This window comes from Rhopalosiphum maidis, chromosome 1 (assembly GCF_003676215.2).
Source record: "Rhopalosiphum maidis isolate BTI-1 chromosome 1, ASM367621v3, whole genome shotgun sequence".
Classification (NCBI taxonomy): Eukaryota; Metazoa; Arthropoda; class Insecta; order Hemiptera; family Aphididae; genus Rhopalosiphum; species Rhopalosiphum maidis.
The window spans coordinates 27,669,347-27,684,659 of record NC_040877.1 but is presented as its reverse complement, the minus strand read 5'-3'; the positions used below and the strand labels follow the sequence as shown (position 1 = coordinate 27,684,659).

Genomic DNA, 15,313 nt, shown 5'->3' with positions numbered 1-15,313 from the left:
AACTTACATGTTGACTTATAGAAGACGTTGAGGTAGATACATCGATAGCTAAAATAATATATTTATTAAATGTTGTCTGTCATGCTGGTAAAGCCTTAAGGCAAAACGTTTGACAGTGTTATTTAAATAGAAAAAAATAATAATATATCAGTAGTCCAGTAGTCGATCATGGTCGTTGTAACTCTGTTTGGTTTAGCAATACTGCACACGGCTGCAACAAAATGCATTGTCGGTATGATAATATATCTACAACCATTTGTAAATACATTATTTAGAGTTTATTTAGTATATTTATATTTTTTTAGGAGATTGTATGTTAGAAGCAAATTCAAAAATAAAATGTGAAGATAATTTCTATTTCGTTGATGATTTAAATTATTGGAATGATTTTTTTCGTGATTTTTTCACTAGTTTTGAACAAATCACTGAAGAAATTACAAACTCGAATGAAAACTATATAGATATAGATCAAACTATAGATGTTGCGAGCTTCGTCGATGAATTACACGAGTAACTATTATACTTTAAACTGATGTACTAAAATTGGTATAAGTAAATATATATATATACATACATATAGGTAATACATTGATAGTTAATAAAATATTATGTTGGATTTTTTTATTTCTAGTTTTCTGAATTACTCTGTGCCTTGTGGTGTGCAAGGAAGGAGTGAATGGTCGAGGTCCGATGGCAATAGTCGAGTTGTCGGTGGTACGGATTCGATGCCAGGTAATAAAGATCGTACGATATATAATAATATGCATTTTATTGTATCATATTATTATTATATTACTTTTATGTAATTTATTATAATTATTATACGTTATTCATACTAAATTTGAATTTAATTATCGCCTATCTAAACCTGTGCACTTAGTACTTACTATATATTTTATTTACATTCATCGTAATACATCGCTACACTAACTGCTCATTCAATTTTCGAGTTAAATAAGTCAATATTTTTTAAAAATATCTACTGATTGACTAATTGCAGAAGAAAGGAAAGTTATTTAAAGTAAAAAATTGTATTACCACAGGACGATCATTATAAATTCTATAAAAAAAAATATTTAAGAATATAGTTTCCGTGAGTACATACGAATATACAGGTCGATATTCTAGAAATCAAAATTTAAATAAATTCATACGATTTTAAAATTAAAAAATGTGTATTCACTATTCACGCTTAAATAATCACCCTATTAAATTATTTATAGGTGAATTCCCGTGGCAGATATCTTTGCAACTCGTCACCGGTGAGACGGCCAGACATGTGTGTGGAGGATCTGTAATTAACGAAAACTGGGTGTTGACGGCAGCGCATTGCGTATACGGACTGTCGGAAAAAGTGCTTTCCGTGGTAGCTGGGAAAAACGACCTTTACACAGTCGAGAGTAAGTGATTTTTTTTTGTTTTTAAAACACTTTTTTGGCTGCTTAATAGTTGCGGTCATAGATAATTTTTGAGATAAGCACATATAACAGTTGCGGTCGGTACAATTGTAGGTAATGTCTAAGTTGCGGTCACAGCAAAGACTGAGCTTTTACACTGATAATAAAATGAGTTAAAAAATTTAGAATTGAAATTATATATTAGTAGTAACTAGTATGATATTATAATGAGTATCTAAAAAATGTAATTTGAAATTTGAAGCTGACAGCTTATAAGTAGTCCAATCTAGAAATGTTGTTGGTATGTACCATGCTTTTATATTGGAGTTGACTTTAGAGCTATTAAATACCATTTGATGTAAGTTAATACTATATAATATACTGTATAGTAATCTTAAATGATTATTAACCGTCACCGTAGTTTGTTAACTGAAGTCGATCACTATTGTTTTTGAAACATGAAAATACTATACATTTAAGAAATATTTATATATTTTTGTGCTTTTATCCCACTATTGAGTTATAAAAGCGCAAACAGTGACCGCAATTAGTAGGTAACCTTTTAATTGGTTGACCGCAACAAGTACGTAATTTTTGATTTTGACCGTAACTAGTAAACACCGACTTTTTTTGTTTAGAAATATATTTTAAAAGTGTTTTTTTTCGTGAAAGATGGCGATCAGAGAGTGAATGTTGCAGACATACATTTAAACAGGTTCGACAAGAAACGGTTTTCCAGAGACATAGCGTTGCTCAGGGTGTTTCCGGCGTTGGTGTTCGACGGCTTTCACGTGTCTCCGATTTGTATTCCAAGACCAGAAACGCAATTTGATAATTGTAAATACTCATTATGTATAATATAGGCACCGTCGTACTGGTATATATTATTAAGATACATATTCCGAAATAATTGTTTTTTTTTTTTTGAGATTATAGGCACTAATAAGTATAATAGGTATACCAGCGCATTTTTTAAACTAGTAAATTAGGCGACACAAATATCGCCCAGTGAAAATATTTTGTCTTCAGATGGCTTAATTTTTAAAGACTGGGCAAGCATGAAATAATTCTATATTACTATAATTGACTATTTATTTTGAACAATAAATTTTTCTTTGTTGTCCTTAAAAAATGTACTGAGATAAACATTAACACTTATCCAATTTTATTATATATTTATATGTAATTTAAAAACATATTTATATTGATATTTATTGAAACGCTCTAAGAACAACAGCTTAATGTTTCTTTTTTTATCTGTTGCCTCACCTGTGAATTTCGGTAGGTATATATATAATAAGTATTTGTTGCAAGTTTGCATTATCTCGTTGACAGGCTGTGGTCAATCAGTTGTTAAAAATCAAGGCTATTAAAATATAGTTAAAAAATATAACACGATCCAATATTATACACAATAAGTAGTATAATTATAATAATGGGTCTTAATTTATAGTAGCCACTAAGGATGGCCTCGGAGCTGGGATACTGTAATAAATTATGCGCCATTATACCTATACAGATAATTTTGGGTAAACATGTTCATCTGCTTGTGATTAAGTGAAAATATTGGCCATAAAACTTTTACTAAAAGCCATATAGCTTTGATAATAAATGATTCCCAGCAGCGATCTTTCATCGCAAATTTTGAATAAGACTATAGCTATTAGCTGTGTAATCTTTACCTCTATTACAGTAGGATCGTATATTTGTATATCACCTGTAACTTTGCCAGTTGTCGATATTATTATATACATGTTTGGTAATTACTCGGTCATGTGTTTATGTATAAATTATAGCTTTAGCGCTGGTCACAGGATGGGGACGAGTGTCCGAGAACGGCGAATTCGCACACGTCTTGCAGAAAGTGCGATTGCCCCTGATCGCGGTAGACGATTGTCTGAACTTGTACAACAACGCCGGTTACGGCGATTACGTCAGTCAGTGTGTAGTCTGTGGCAGAGGAACGCCAGAATACGAGGCGGACTCTTGTCAAGTACGTACATATAATATTATTATATAAGATTTAGTATTGTATAATATAATTATTAATTATTGCGTTGTACTATTAGCTTTTGAGCCAATTTATACTATAAATTTATCAGATAAATTAAGATCCATGTATTATTTTTCAACGCTTTTTAACCTAATGCGCGGCCTCTCTTTCTCACATCGCTCATCATAAAAAAAAAATAACATATTCATACCCGAATGAACTTAAAACATTTTTTTATAATACATGGTTATGACTGGTTCAAATGCGACCTTTTGTCTATGATGACGAAAAATTGTTAATTTTTTTTCTTTTTCGATCATACACAGGGTGATTCCGGTGGTCCATTAATATGTCTGGCTGATGACAACCGTTTCTATTTATGCGGTATCGTTAGTTGGGGACTCGGCTGTGCACATCCGACCTATCCTGGAGTCTATACTGCAGTGTCTTGTTATTCGGATTGGATAAGAGATACGGTCACCTATTATCAACAACCCAACAACCCATGGCGTACACGATGACTTAATCTTTTCACGATTTATTTTCTTCATAATATTTAATTATGATTATTATTATTATTTATAAGTATTCGTGCGTTTATAATCGCAATTATGCCTACAAAAATAAAAACAGTTCATATATATGTATAATGTGTATCGTGAATACTTATTTTATTTAATATGAGTATTTTGCCTTGATTTTAGTCTTGAAAAGTTTCAAGCAATCGATTTCTAGTCGTACTAAAATATTCAACAATAAATGATAGCAATACCTAATAATAAAAAACCTATTATACTATTATTGTTACAAAATACATTGGATTTTACGTGCTATTAAAGGTGTGACTAAACTGGTCGAGTACTTTTAAACACTTTTAAAACCAAGACTATTATTTTATTTCATTGAAACTTTTGATCAACGATATTATTAAAATCTAAAACAAGATTTTGGGAAAAGTAAAATCTTTAATAAGTAATATTATTTTACAATATGTATAAGCATGACATTTTTTGTTTGTAGTGATTAGCAAACTATGAACAATTGTGTGTTATTGAAATATATCGATATGATGTTAATAACGGGCAAACAATAAATTATTATGTAGATAGATATCTTATTTTGTTATTTAGATCTGTTTTAATGTTTTCAGTTCTCCAAACTATTTTTTAACGACCGTATGCCTTGGGGTCTAAAATAAAACTTTTCATTTTATAGACTTGTTCTTGAAAATATGCTATTAGGTATCTACGCATATATTAATATATATAATGCTCTTTTAGCGTTAACTCAACGCAATAGTTAATGACCTCATATCGTTAAATATAGAATATTTTAAGGATTTTATTTTAAATTCTATAACAAAATAATTTGGCAAGTATGATAAGTAGGTATATACTTACATTACTAAATTCAAAGTTACGCTTTTTATATTCGACAAGACGTTAGTGTAATTTATAGTTGTTATTTTTTCTGCATACAAATATCAGCTGAAAAATATGCCGTACAAATTATTGCAAATTTAAAAATTGTTTCCTCTTGGAATTAATTAAATCATATATCTGATTAAGTAATGCTTTTTGTTGTAAATATAAACATGTTTGTTGAATAGTGAGTACCTATAGGCTATAGTTGTGGTAAGTATTATTGTATTAAATATTAAAGTATACGTAATTGTAATTTATTTAGTACGTCGCATAGTTTTATGAAACGCTAATGTGTTATAAATTTGCAGCTAAAATAATCAATTATTGCCTAGTAGTCCCAGTCTTCACTTCATGTAATATTGGATGACATATTATACCTATAAATGTACATCACATACATGAACATAAAAAAAATATTATACCTAATAATAATGTATTGTTTTATTATAAGTAATTAAAATACAATTTTAATGCTCGAAATTAATTGTATGTATAGTAAATGATTTCATACAAAATAAATGAATAAACTAAAATGTTTCATACATAGGTTTAGTCATAAAAAATTATTAATTAAAATTATTTTTAGATCAATAATCAATACTCTTGAGTCTTGACCTTAGGTATATCACTAAAATATTTCTAATCATAATTTGTAAAAGTTAATTAAATAATATATTGGTAAATACTAATATACAATTTTAACCTGTATGTGTATTACATTTTTGTTATTTTAATTAAAATTACCGAATTATATTTAAACACATATAAAAAATTATTGCATAGATTTTTTTAATTTTAAAAATGTAAAATATTTTATTTAAAATAATAAAAAAAATATGAAAATTAATAACATGGTGGTTAAAGTGCTAGAAATCTGTTTCGAAATATTAAATTAACAATTTCATATGATATAGAATTCTATTTGTAATTTAATTATACAACGTTAACACAATATCTTACTAGTTATTAGGTAAAATTAACGTATACAAGTGTACACAAATATTATTAAAAGATTTTATAATGCTAGAAATTCTTTTATTTAAAAACATATACAAATTACATATTAGTTGAGAACGTAACTGGTTAATGAATTTATTGTTTTAGGGTTGTTAAATATATCAGAAAATTATTTGTAAATTTTTCTCCTTAAAAAAAAAAAAAAAAAAACGTGTTGAGTTAATTATTAAAACTGTTTTAAACGTTATTTAAAATTAATTATAAAAAAAATATAAAATTAATAATAAAAAAAAAAAGTGAAAAAAAATGCAAAAAATTTAGATTGCGGTCTGATTGTGTTGGCGGGGCTGCAAACGAGTGTTCTACTCGCAGACGCTATCCCGCTACTGCTCACCGCGGAGACTTTTGGCTGCTGGGTTTCCCCCCTGGCCCGGTTCGCCTCTCCTTAGCTAACCTGGGTTCGATGGGCTACCCCGTCGAACCCATATTGACGACAAGCTTAGCGCGGACGTCCGTTCAACGCGGACCAACCCGCCACAGTTGCCCCCACCTCAAACCATCCACGCAATCCGACCTCCGAGTAGCCGGATTACAGGAGCGCGCCGCCGCTCCCGGTCGAAAACATGTAGGAAAATACTTCTATTTAACTACTATAAAATGCCGACGACTACGCATTCTCGTTCATAGATAGCGATATGATTTCTCATCGCACGTATGGCGCGAATTATTTTTTCATATTATTTTACTGTATGCAATTCATGTAATGTTTCGTTTAAATTAAAAAAATTAAATTATCACATATTTTTGACAACGCAATTATAATTTAATCAGGTGGATATATATATATATATATATATTAGGTGTATTTATAAGAATTATTGATAAAACGAGAAACATCGTCGACTATCAATATTTAATTTATTATTATACACACAGGACTATTCATATTATTATGATACAGAAATTAATTTGACTTAATCGACATTTTTATGCCTATATTATAATTAATTTCTTTACTATTGTAGTATTGTAGATATTCGAATTAATTTAGGTATTAATTATTTACGAATTTACGATAAAAAAACATTGTGTTCAGAATGTTCAGATACAATGTACCTATTCGTCTTGACTCACGACATTATTAGTAATCAGTCGAACAATAAGATTTATATAATGAATTATAAATTTATAATTTATTATGTACAATTATTATTTATTAATAACTTTTTTTCAGTTTTAATTTTTAAATCTATATAATAGGTCGGTTGGTATATGGTATATAAGCGTTGTTACTTGTTATATGTATGATTTTAAACTTTAAAGATAAAATATAATTATAACTGAATAAAATCGAAAATTTGGATTCAAAACTAAAAATGATTTTCATTCAATTTAATTTCGAAAACTGTTTATAAATAAATATAATTAATATTAAACTATTGTGATTTTCAATTTTAATCATTGAGACTATTGGCTAATCTTTTTTCTATGCCATTGACGAAAGATTTAGTAAAGCTAGTTGGTCAGTAATATAGAAAAAAGGTCAGTAGCACGGTCCTATAAAAGATTTTAAGATCTATCTATATATATACATATTTTCAACCGTCTGAGTCAACCTAACCTAACCGTCTTGAGTCTTATCACTGATACCTTTCCTTATCACACCGGCGAGTATTGAATATTGATATTGAGTTAATATTTCCATTTCTGAATTTCAATATAATATTATAATCTTAACTTTGTATTATGAACTATGAAGTATTTGTATAATCGCGTTTCGTTTTATCATTAGGATTAAATACATTTTAATAAACATTTTTGAGTTGCGCAGACGTTTGCACTCTTATATAATAATTTAGTAAAATGTCTAAGACCTTGAGGTTTTTGTCTCAGCTCTCATCAACCGTTCAAACTGGATTACGATCTTCAGTTTTGACTTTGAACAAATATTCGATTCGAAGTATCTACTATCAATGTCGACAGCCGATTTTGGCAAACAAATTTTTATGTGTCAACATGGACAGACGTTACAAACGTACAAAGAAAGAAGTAATGTCTAGCTGAACAAATTGATCAATCCCTGATCAGGAATCTATAATTTTTTGATTTCTTTTCCTTTTGTAGAATGATCGAGATTCTGATGATGAATTTGATTTAGAAATGGATGAATCCAGTCAACTGATTAAATTTAGAACTAGTACAATGAGAATGGATACTGTCCTAAAACATGCACTAGGAAAGTCTAGAAAGTAATATCTAGAGTTATGAATTTGATTGTTGTTTTATTAAAATATTAATGTATCTATTTTCTTTTTAGTAAAATTGAAGTAGCTTTTTATGAAAGTCGTATCCGTGTAAATGGAGAAAAAGTACAGAAGAAAAGCCATGCAATAGAAGTAGGTGATGAGGTGGATCTGGTCAAAGGTCCTAGTCCAAATAATCCAGATTTTCTTTTAGTATCAAGAGTAGAAGTTTTGTCTGCCAAATTAGATGGAGATGAATTAGAAGTGAAATTAAAAAAGTACAAGAGCCTTTTGATAAATAATTATGAAAATAAATGGAAACCACAATCATAAAAATATGTTGTACGTTTAGATAAGATAATTTTATTTAAATACTTTATTCATAGAAAGTCACAATTTTAAATTATATTTCAAGCGTTCAAAAATGTGTAAAAAAATGTATTATATTATATGTTTATATTGAAAGTGTTTAAAGATAAAATGTATTTAATTAGTCTATAAATACTAATGTGAATACTCTAATAATCATAGATAAGCCACTTATTAACTGTGTAGTAAATGTATGCTACACGCCTATACCAGATATATGAGGAATTTGACTATAGCTTAGATCAGTGTTTCTCAACCTTTGTATTATGGTGACACACTATTCAAAATATTCATACTTTATGACACACAATAAAAAAAAAATAAGAATAATACTTATTAATTTTTGTAAATATAGTGTCAACAAAATTTGTGTATTTAATATTAGTCCTTCCCGCGGCACGTTTGGACTTCCCCAGCAACAGACTGGTCGAGAAACACTGGCTTAGATGTATACTGTGCAAGTAATGGGGATCACATTGAGCATTTGTAAACATTGCAACAAAAACTTGATATAATTGTTAACCTCATTTGTAATTACTAAAGTTTCACAGTAACTATGACTTTTTGAAATTTGATTAAATATTTTGAAACATCCTGTGGCCAGTTGTATTATATGCAATAATATACATAATATAAAATTATACACCTTTATTTTATGAACTAATTTCTTTGAACAAGTCAAGAGTTTTTAAGTGATAATAAATATAATGTATTTCAAATTTTTTTTTATGTTATTTTTATACAGCATACAATTAAAACCATTTACCAAATTACAGGCTTCATTTTCAGTGTTGAGCTAAATTATTAATCTTCCTAAATTAAGGATTAATGGTAGAATATTATGTAAATAAATAAAAAAAAACTGAAGACTAGATATTATTTTGTTGACAATGTATTAAAAAATATTTAACATTCATAAAAACAATATTACCAGAAGCCAAATTGATTTAAAATATGTTTTGTTATAAAATAATGGTAACAAATTAAAATTAATTATACCTCACCATCTGCTAACAATATTACTATAATATTTTCTAATAGTTAAAATTTTCACTAATTAATAACATATAAAATTTATTTCAATAATCAAAATTGTTTTTATATATTTACATTACAAAACCAAGCATACAATTATAATATTATTAAAATAAAAAATTTTAATTTTAGTTGAATAAAATTATACCATAGCACTGGCTGGTAATGAACTATGTTTAGGTTTCATTCGATTGATAAATACACGTATACAACCATTAAAATCTGCACTTACTAAAACATACCCATCTTGGCTACTATTTTCATCTGTTTTCATTTGTCTAAACACCACTTCTGGATTGGGAGCAAAAATTGCACATGTCACTACAGCATTATGAGCTTTGATTCCTTCCCAGTAATCATTTCGATCTCGTCTTACCGATGTAAATTTTGAATAGTCATGATGTGTTTTCCATACATATATGCATTGATTTTCTGACCCACATACAATGTATTTTCCATCATGACTAAAACTGGCTTTGATTTGACTACTTATATTTACATAACCCTTATACTTGCAAGACAGATTTAAGTCTCTGAGATCATATAATCTTATGCGACTATCATTTGAAGTTACTAATACTTTATCTTCACCAGGCATTGGTTCAATACCACTAATTTTGCGTCCAGTTGAATTTCTACCTCTAGTAGAACGTACATGTATTTGAGTATGATAGCGTAACTGATCTGTTGTGTAAAATATACACCGTCCATCATATGAACCCACAACAGCAAATTTACCATTCTGACAAAAATTAGCAGCAGTTATGAGTTTAGTTTGCCCTTCAACTTCATTCCAAACTGCTACTTTTTTATCAGGAATATTCCAAAGACGAAGTTTTCCATCTAATGATCCACTCAAAAAATATCGATCATCACGTGGATGAAAACATATAGCTGTCACAAAATCAATATGTTGAAAACAACATAAACATTCTCTTCTGCTAATATGCCATAATCTAACAGTTTTATCCATTGATGATGATAGGACAAAATAATTTTTAGACCAAGCTATATCCAGTAAATCAGAACGATGCCCTGTGTAAGTACAAAATGGGCGCGACATAAATGGCCCACGATCATCTGGATCAGCTGCAAATGATTGATCATCTACTGAGAGTTGAGAAACTAAAGATTCTGTTGATGGGGTTGGTGAAACTTTATCAGCATCATACTTTTTTCGCATTTCATGAAAATCTTTGTAAGCATCTCGTAAAACCCAAACTCGAAGTACTCGGTCTTGTCCAGCAGTAGCTAATAGTCTACCACACATAGAAAATTTCATACACCACACAGGACCAGTATGTTCATGACAGAATTCCTAAAAAATATATAAACAGTATAGATTATGTATTTAAAATTATTTGTTTTAATTAACTAACTTGGACATGCTGAACAGAATCAAATTCATATGGTCCTTTATGGCTATTTGATGCCCTCAATTTGAACGTTTCATTAACTTGAGGAGCATTAGGAACGTCAGTTGCAGGTTGTGGTCTTTCTACTAAATCTATAATTTCCATTACATCTTCTTTGTGCCTTACGTGTGATACTTCATGTGCGATAGTTCTAGCTTTATTTACAGTTTTTTTGACAGTAGTACCCAAAAAACGTTTGATTCTTGCTGTGCGACGGCGTATAGCAGATTCATCTACAGGATCATCTCTCCCTGTAGCCACTGTATCGTTAGATTTACTACCAATGCTTTCTTCATCGGACTCTTTAAGTTTTTTAATAGAATTTGATCTAAACGAATGCGAATCTAAATTTGGAGTGCTTACATATTCTGACGTCAACCGCATTATATGTAGAGATAATGGATTAATGCATTGTGGTAATTTATCTTCAGCTATACTTAATGGAACTCTTTCTCCAGTATCCAAATTTAACACAGTTATTTGTTCTAGTATTTCCTATTTTTAAATCAATTTATTACAAAGAGTCCATATAAATTAATCAAAAATACTTACTATGTCGGTTAATTTTTTTCCGGAATCTGTATGTGTTTTTAAAAACATATTTAACTGCTGATCTCTTAACTCTTGTTCATCACCAGCTGATCTTCGACGTTCCCGCGAAGCAACACGATTACAAGATCGATTACACGCTGTACCACTTGAACCAGCCATTGGGTATGTATTACTATGCGAAGCAATTGTTTTGGATTTTTCTTTCACTTCTTCAATCGCTTCTTTAATTATATTAAGAACCGGTTTTTCTCGATCCTAAAAATGTAAAATATTTAGTTTAGATCAATATTAAAATATATTCTTGCTAATTGAATGAAGTCAACACATTGAAGTAAGTTTCATAGCCAGATGAATTTTTCAAACTGTCTTAATGACTAATACAGATATTTTAGAATCACACTAAGTAAAAAAATTATTTATAAAACATAAATAAAACAAAAAACTATAATAAAATTTTACTCACATGATGATTAACAATATATTGACCTTTGGTAGCAGAATGAAGATCTAATGAATGCTCTAATTCTCTTGTCAGTGATTCTATGGTACTCACTGGACTTGTTAAACAATTTACACTAGTTTCATCTTTTTCAATATTTAATTTCTATTTAAAAAGTATTAAATAAATAAATATAACACTTAAATTGATCCAGTAACTTAATAATGGTATATACATTTGAATTGTCTTCGGTTTTAGCACCATCGTTTTCAATTGAAATGTTTATTTGTTTGCGTCTTCGTCGTCTTGGGGGGGCAACAGGTCTATCAGTATCTATACTAACAGTTCCATTATTTGAAAATTTTGTGCTTGCAATTACATCAGGTTCATGAAAAGCTGTGAATGGTTCAGGAGGTATAATGGGTTTATCTTCAACAGAAACAGGTGTTTCTGGTTCAGATAATTTATTGGTTTCTGATGGCCGAAGGGCAGATTCTTTACCTAAAAGTTACTTTATTTTAAAATCACTTTAAAAAATGTAATTTTCAAAACAAAAAAAAAATAATAATTTAATATACAAACCTATGAAATGATCTGTAGGAACACTCCCTAATAATCGACCAACTTTACCCAAGGATAAGATGCTTTGCACAGATGCTCCATCAGGTTCAATGACTCTAAAAGGATGACTAGGTCTATGTGAAGGTGCTAAGAATACTCCATCAGCTGATGAAGCTTGACTTTCGGTTGGAGATACGGCTTGCATTTCGTCTTCATCAATCTGCATGTGCTGCCTAATTTCATTGAATTTACGACGACCATTGTGTTCTGAAACCTAGTATAATTATTTATATAAATAATTCTTTAAAAATAATATTATTTATCAATTATACCGATTTAGGAGCACTTGATATTTTGAAAGTCATATTTTTCTTTTTTTCTTCCAAAAGTTCTTTTTCGGTTTTGACAATTTGTTTGGATTGTTCACTACAAAATGGATAATTATTTTATAAAATATATATTAAACACTAGTAAAAAAACATTTTTACTTTTGATCACGAACTGCAAAATCTTCAGCATCGAAAAACTCATCAGTATCACTACTAGTATTTGACATTTTTAAAAAATAAACATTGTAATCTAGAATTTATTGTTTAAACATAATTAATATTGGATTGGAAATTTTAAAAATTCTAATTTTTTTAAATAAATTGTTACGAGTTATGACATTATTGCTTAATAGTTAATTCTTATTTAAATTTGAGTTTGAGATAAGAATGTTTTTAAAATGATTACCTACTTTGCTTTGACTAAAATGATTAAAGACATCGCTATCGCTTTATCCACTTTAACAATATCTTATCAGGTTATTAAAAAATTTATTTTATGAGATAATTCAGTGTGTTTGTCAATACAATATATTTTCCACTTATCAGTTTTGAGTGGAAATTATGCTAACATGATTAAAAGATGTTTACACCTATTGGCAATAATTGGCTACCTAATATGCTATAACTATGTAGAATTTAGTTGAATGATTTCAGCAAATTTAATGAAAAATGGGTGGTCACTGGTCAAGTGGATAAGCGCTCTATATAAATTTTTAAGTTTTTTGACCAAGTGAAAAAATTTTTATAAATAATTTATAAAAAAAAATTAAAATATTTTGAAAATGTTACCATGTACAAAAAAATGTATAAAAACATTTGGTGAAAATTTATGGTTATAATTTTTTAATTACAATAAAATAACAAAAACTGTTTGAGGAATAGTTTTAATTGTACGAGTGAATAATAATGTAATATAATATGTAAACTTCAAGTGCTCTTATAAAATATTAATTTGACTTTCCAAGATTTGTATTTTTTGCTTTTTATTTTTTATAGTCATAAATTATTAGAAATCACCTACGTTTGGTACTTTATATTTCTAAAATTTTATGGGAGTAATTTTTTCGCGTTTGAAAAGTTAAGTTTCTGTTTGTTTGAAGTGTGTATATATGTGTCTGTATAAAAATGATTTACATATTTTATATTTATTTAAGTATATATACCTGAGATGGTCCAATAGAAAGGCACGGTTAATCGACCTAATAGAGATGGATTCGAGGAGGCTTAGCTACTCTAAAATTAATAAAATCTTCTAACTTGCCCCCTAAAAACAAAACGAAAATATTAATAAAAAAAGTTTTTGAAAATCTTAAATCAATATTGTAAATTATTTTTTTTATTATAAATAGGTATAAATATTAACTAGTATATTATACAATTTTAATTAAGTTATTAGATAGATACTATGGTATATACGGTATGATATTTATTTATATGTACCTATTTAAATTACGTAGTTAATAATATCTGATTTACTCATTGTTTTAATTGCAAGCTACTTAGGAGTTTAAATGTCTATACTATTTGTAGAAAGTTGTCACATTAATTATATTTTATATAAATATATAATATTATATTAGTACACAGTAGTAGTATAAAGTTTATAAATTTATGTGGTTAAGCTCGACGGCTATAGAAAGTTTACGGTTCTTTCATAGATCTATGGACCCAGTGCTCAGTAAGCAGTCCCTATTTTTGGGCGCAGTATCACACACAGTGTGTAGTAGCGAATGTTAAATAGACGAAAAATGTATATGTTTACTAGTTACAACCCTTAAAATATGTTTGTCTAGATATGCTTAAAAAAAATGATAAAGTGTGTAGTAGGAAAATATACAAAAAAATAACTGCTCAGTAGGACTATTACCACTGTCACACTTCGCCAGTCCATTTCTAATTGGTACTATTTTTGTATTATAGATTGTAGAGCTTGACTAATTTTTATTTGTAATTTATTATTTTTTATTTATTTGACAAACCAAATTTTTATCTGATCAACCTTTTATTAGTAATCATAAAAAATTTAACGAAAAATCAATTAAAAAAATATAGTTCTATATATTTTTTATTTGATAATAAATATCTACTTTTATAGTCTTATTCAATTGTTTTGATTTACATGTTCTGTATTCTATACATTCATTTATTAAACTATTATTTATTTAATTTATGATATAATTCGAAGAATACGGTTACCTGATTAGTTGAATTATTGGTCTTAATTTGTTAATAAAAAACTAAAACTTATGTCTAATAAAATATTACATGTGATATATAGTAAAATAATATACAAGTTTGGCTTTACTTTCATAGTGTTTTTTTATTCAAGGTTTTTTATCATGATTTTTCTAAGATTTGTATGTTGTAAGCATGTGTTGTACATTTTTCAATTTTTATTACAGTTTAAAATACATAAAACATTAATTGACAATCAATTTTTGTTAAATTCAAAAGTCTAATGGCGCTGTCTCGGTGTCCCACGGCTGCTATTGCCTTACAGCAACGGTTGGCAAAACCAGGGTCGGAAAATGGGAATTTAATGTTCCTCAAAGTAACACTGTTTGAAAATTTGTTTTGATATATTTTTTTTTTGCGTAAT

At 28.3% G+C, this 15,313-nt stretch overlaps 3 protein-coding genes across 3 annotated transcripts; 2 read left to right on the top strand and 1 right to left on the bottom strand.

Moving 5' to 3' along the window:
- Positions 1-168: 168 nt before the first annotated feature.
- Positions 169-3,989, top strand: LOC113548576 (trypsin-1-like). Its single transcript, XM_026949522.1, has 7 exons — positions 169-232; positions 306-510; positions 632-732; positions 1,224-1,400; positions 2,070-2,234; positions 3,194-3,390; positions 3,717-3,989. The coding sequence occupies exons 1-7, from the start codon at positions 169-171 to the stop codon at positions 3,909-3,911; spliced, it is 1,104 nt and encodes a 367-aa protein (XP_026805323.1). The 3' UTR covers positions 3,912-3,989.
- A 3,484-nt stretch (positions 3,990-7,473) lies between these two features.
- Positions 7,474-9,027, top strand: LOC113549007 (uncharacterized protein C6orf203 homolog). Its single transcript, XM_026950141.1, has 3 exons — positions 7,474-7,820; positions 7,896-8,020; positions 8,089-9,027. Exons 1-3 carry the CDS (start codon positions 7,635-7,637, stop codon positions 8,345-8,347), a joined length of 570 nt encoding a protein of 189 aa, XP_026805942.1. The 5' UTR covers positions 7,474-7,634; the 3' UTR covers positions 8,348-9,027.
- A 424-nt stretch (positions 9,028-9,451) lies between these two features.
- LOC113559308 (WD repeat-containing protein 44) lies at positions 9,452-13,053 on the bottom strand. Its single transcript, XM_026964987.1, has 8 exons — positions 12,874-13,053; positions 12,718-12,811; positions 12,407-12,659; positions 12,060-12,325; positions 11,849-11,989; positions 11,386-11,640; positions 10,798-11,328; positions 9,452-10,736 (listed from the first exon to the last, which is right to left on the bottom strand). The coding sequence occupies exons 1-8, from the start codon at positions 12,939-12,941 to the stop codon at positions 9,561-9,563; spliced, it is 2,784 nt and encodes a 927-aa protein (XP_026820788.1). The 5' UTR covers positions 12,942-13,053; the 3' UTR covers positions 9,452-9,560.
- Positions 13,054-15,313: the final 2,260 nt, after the last annotated feature.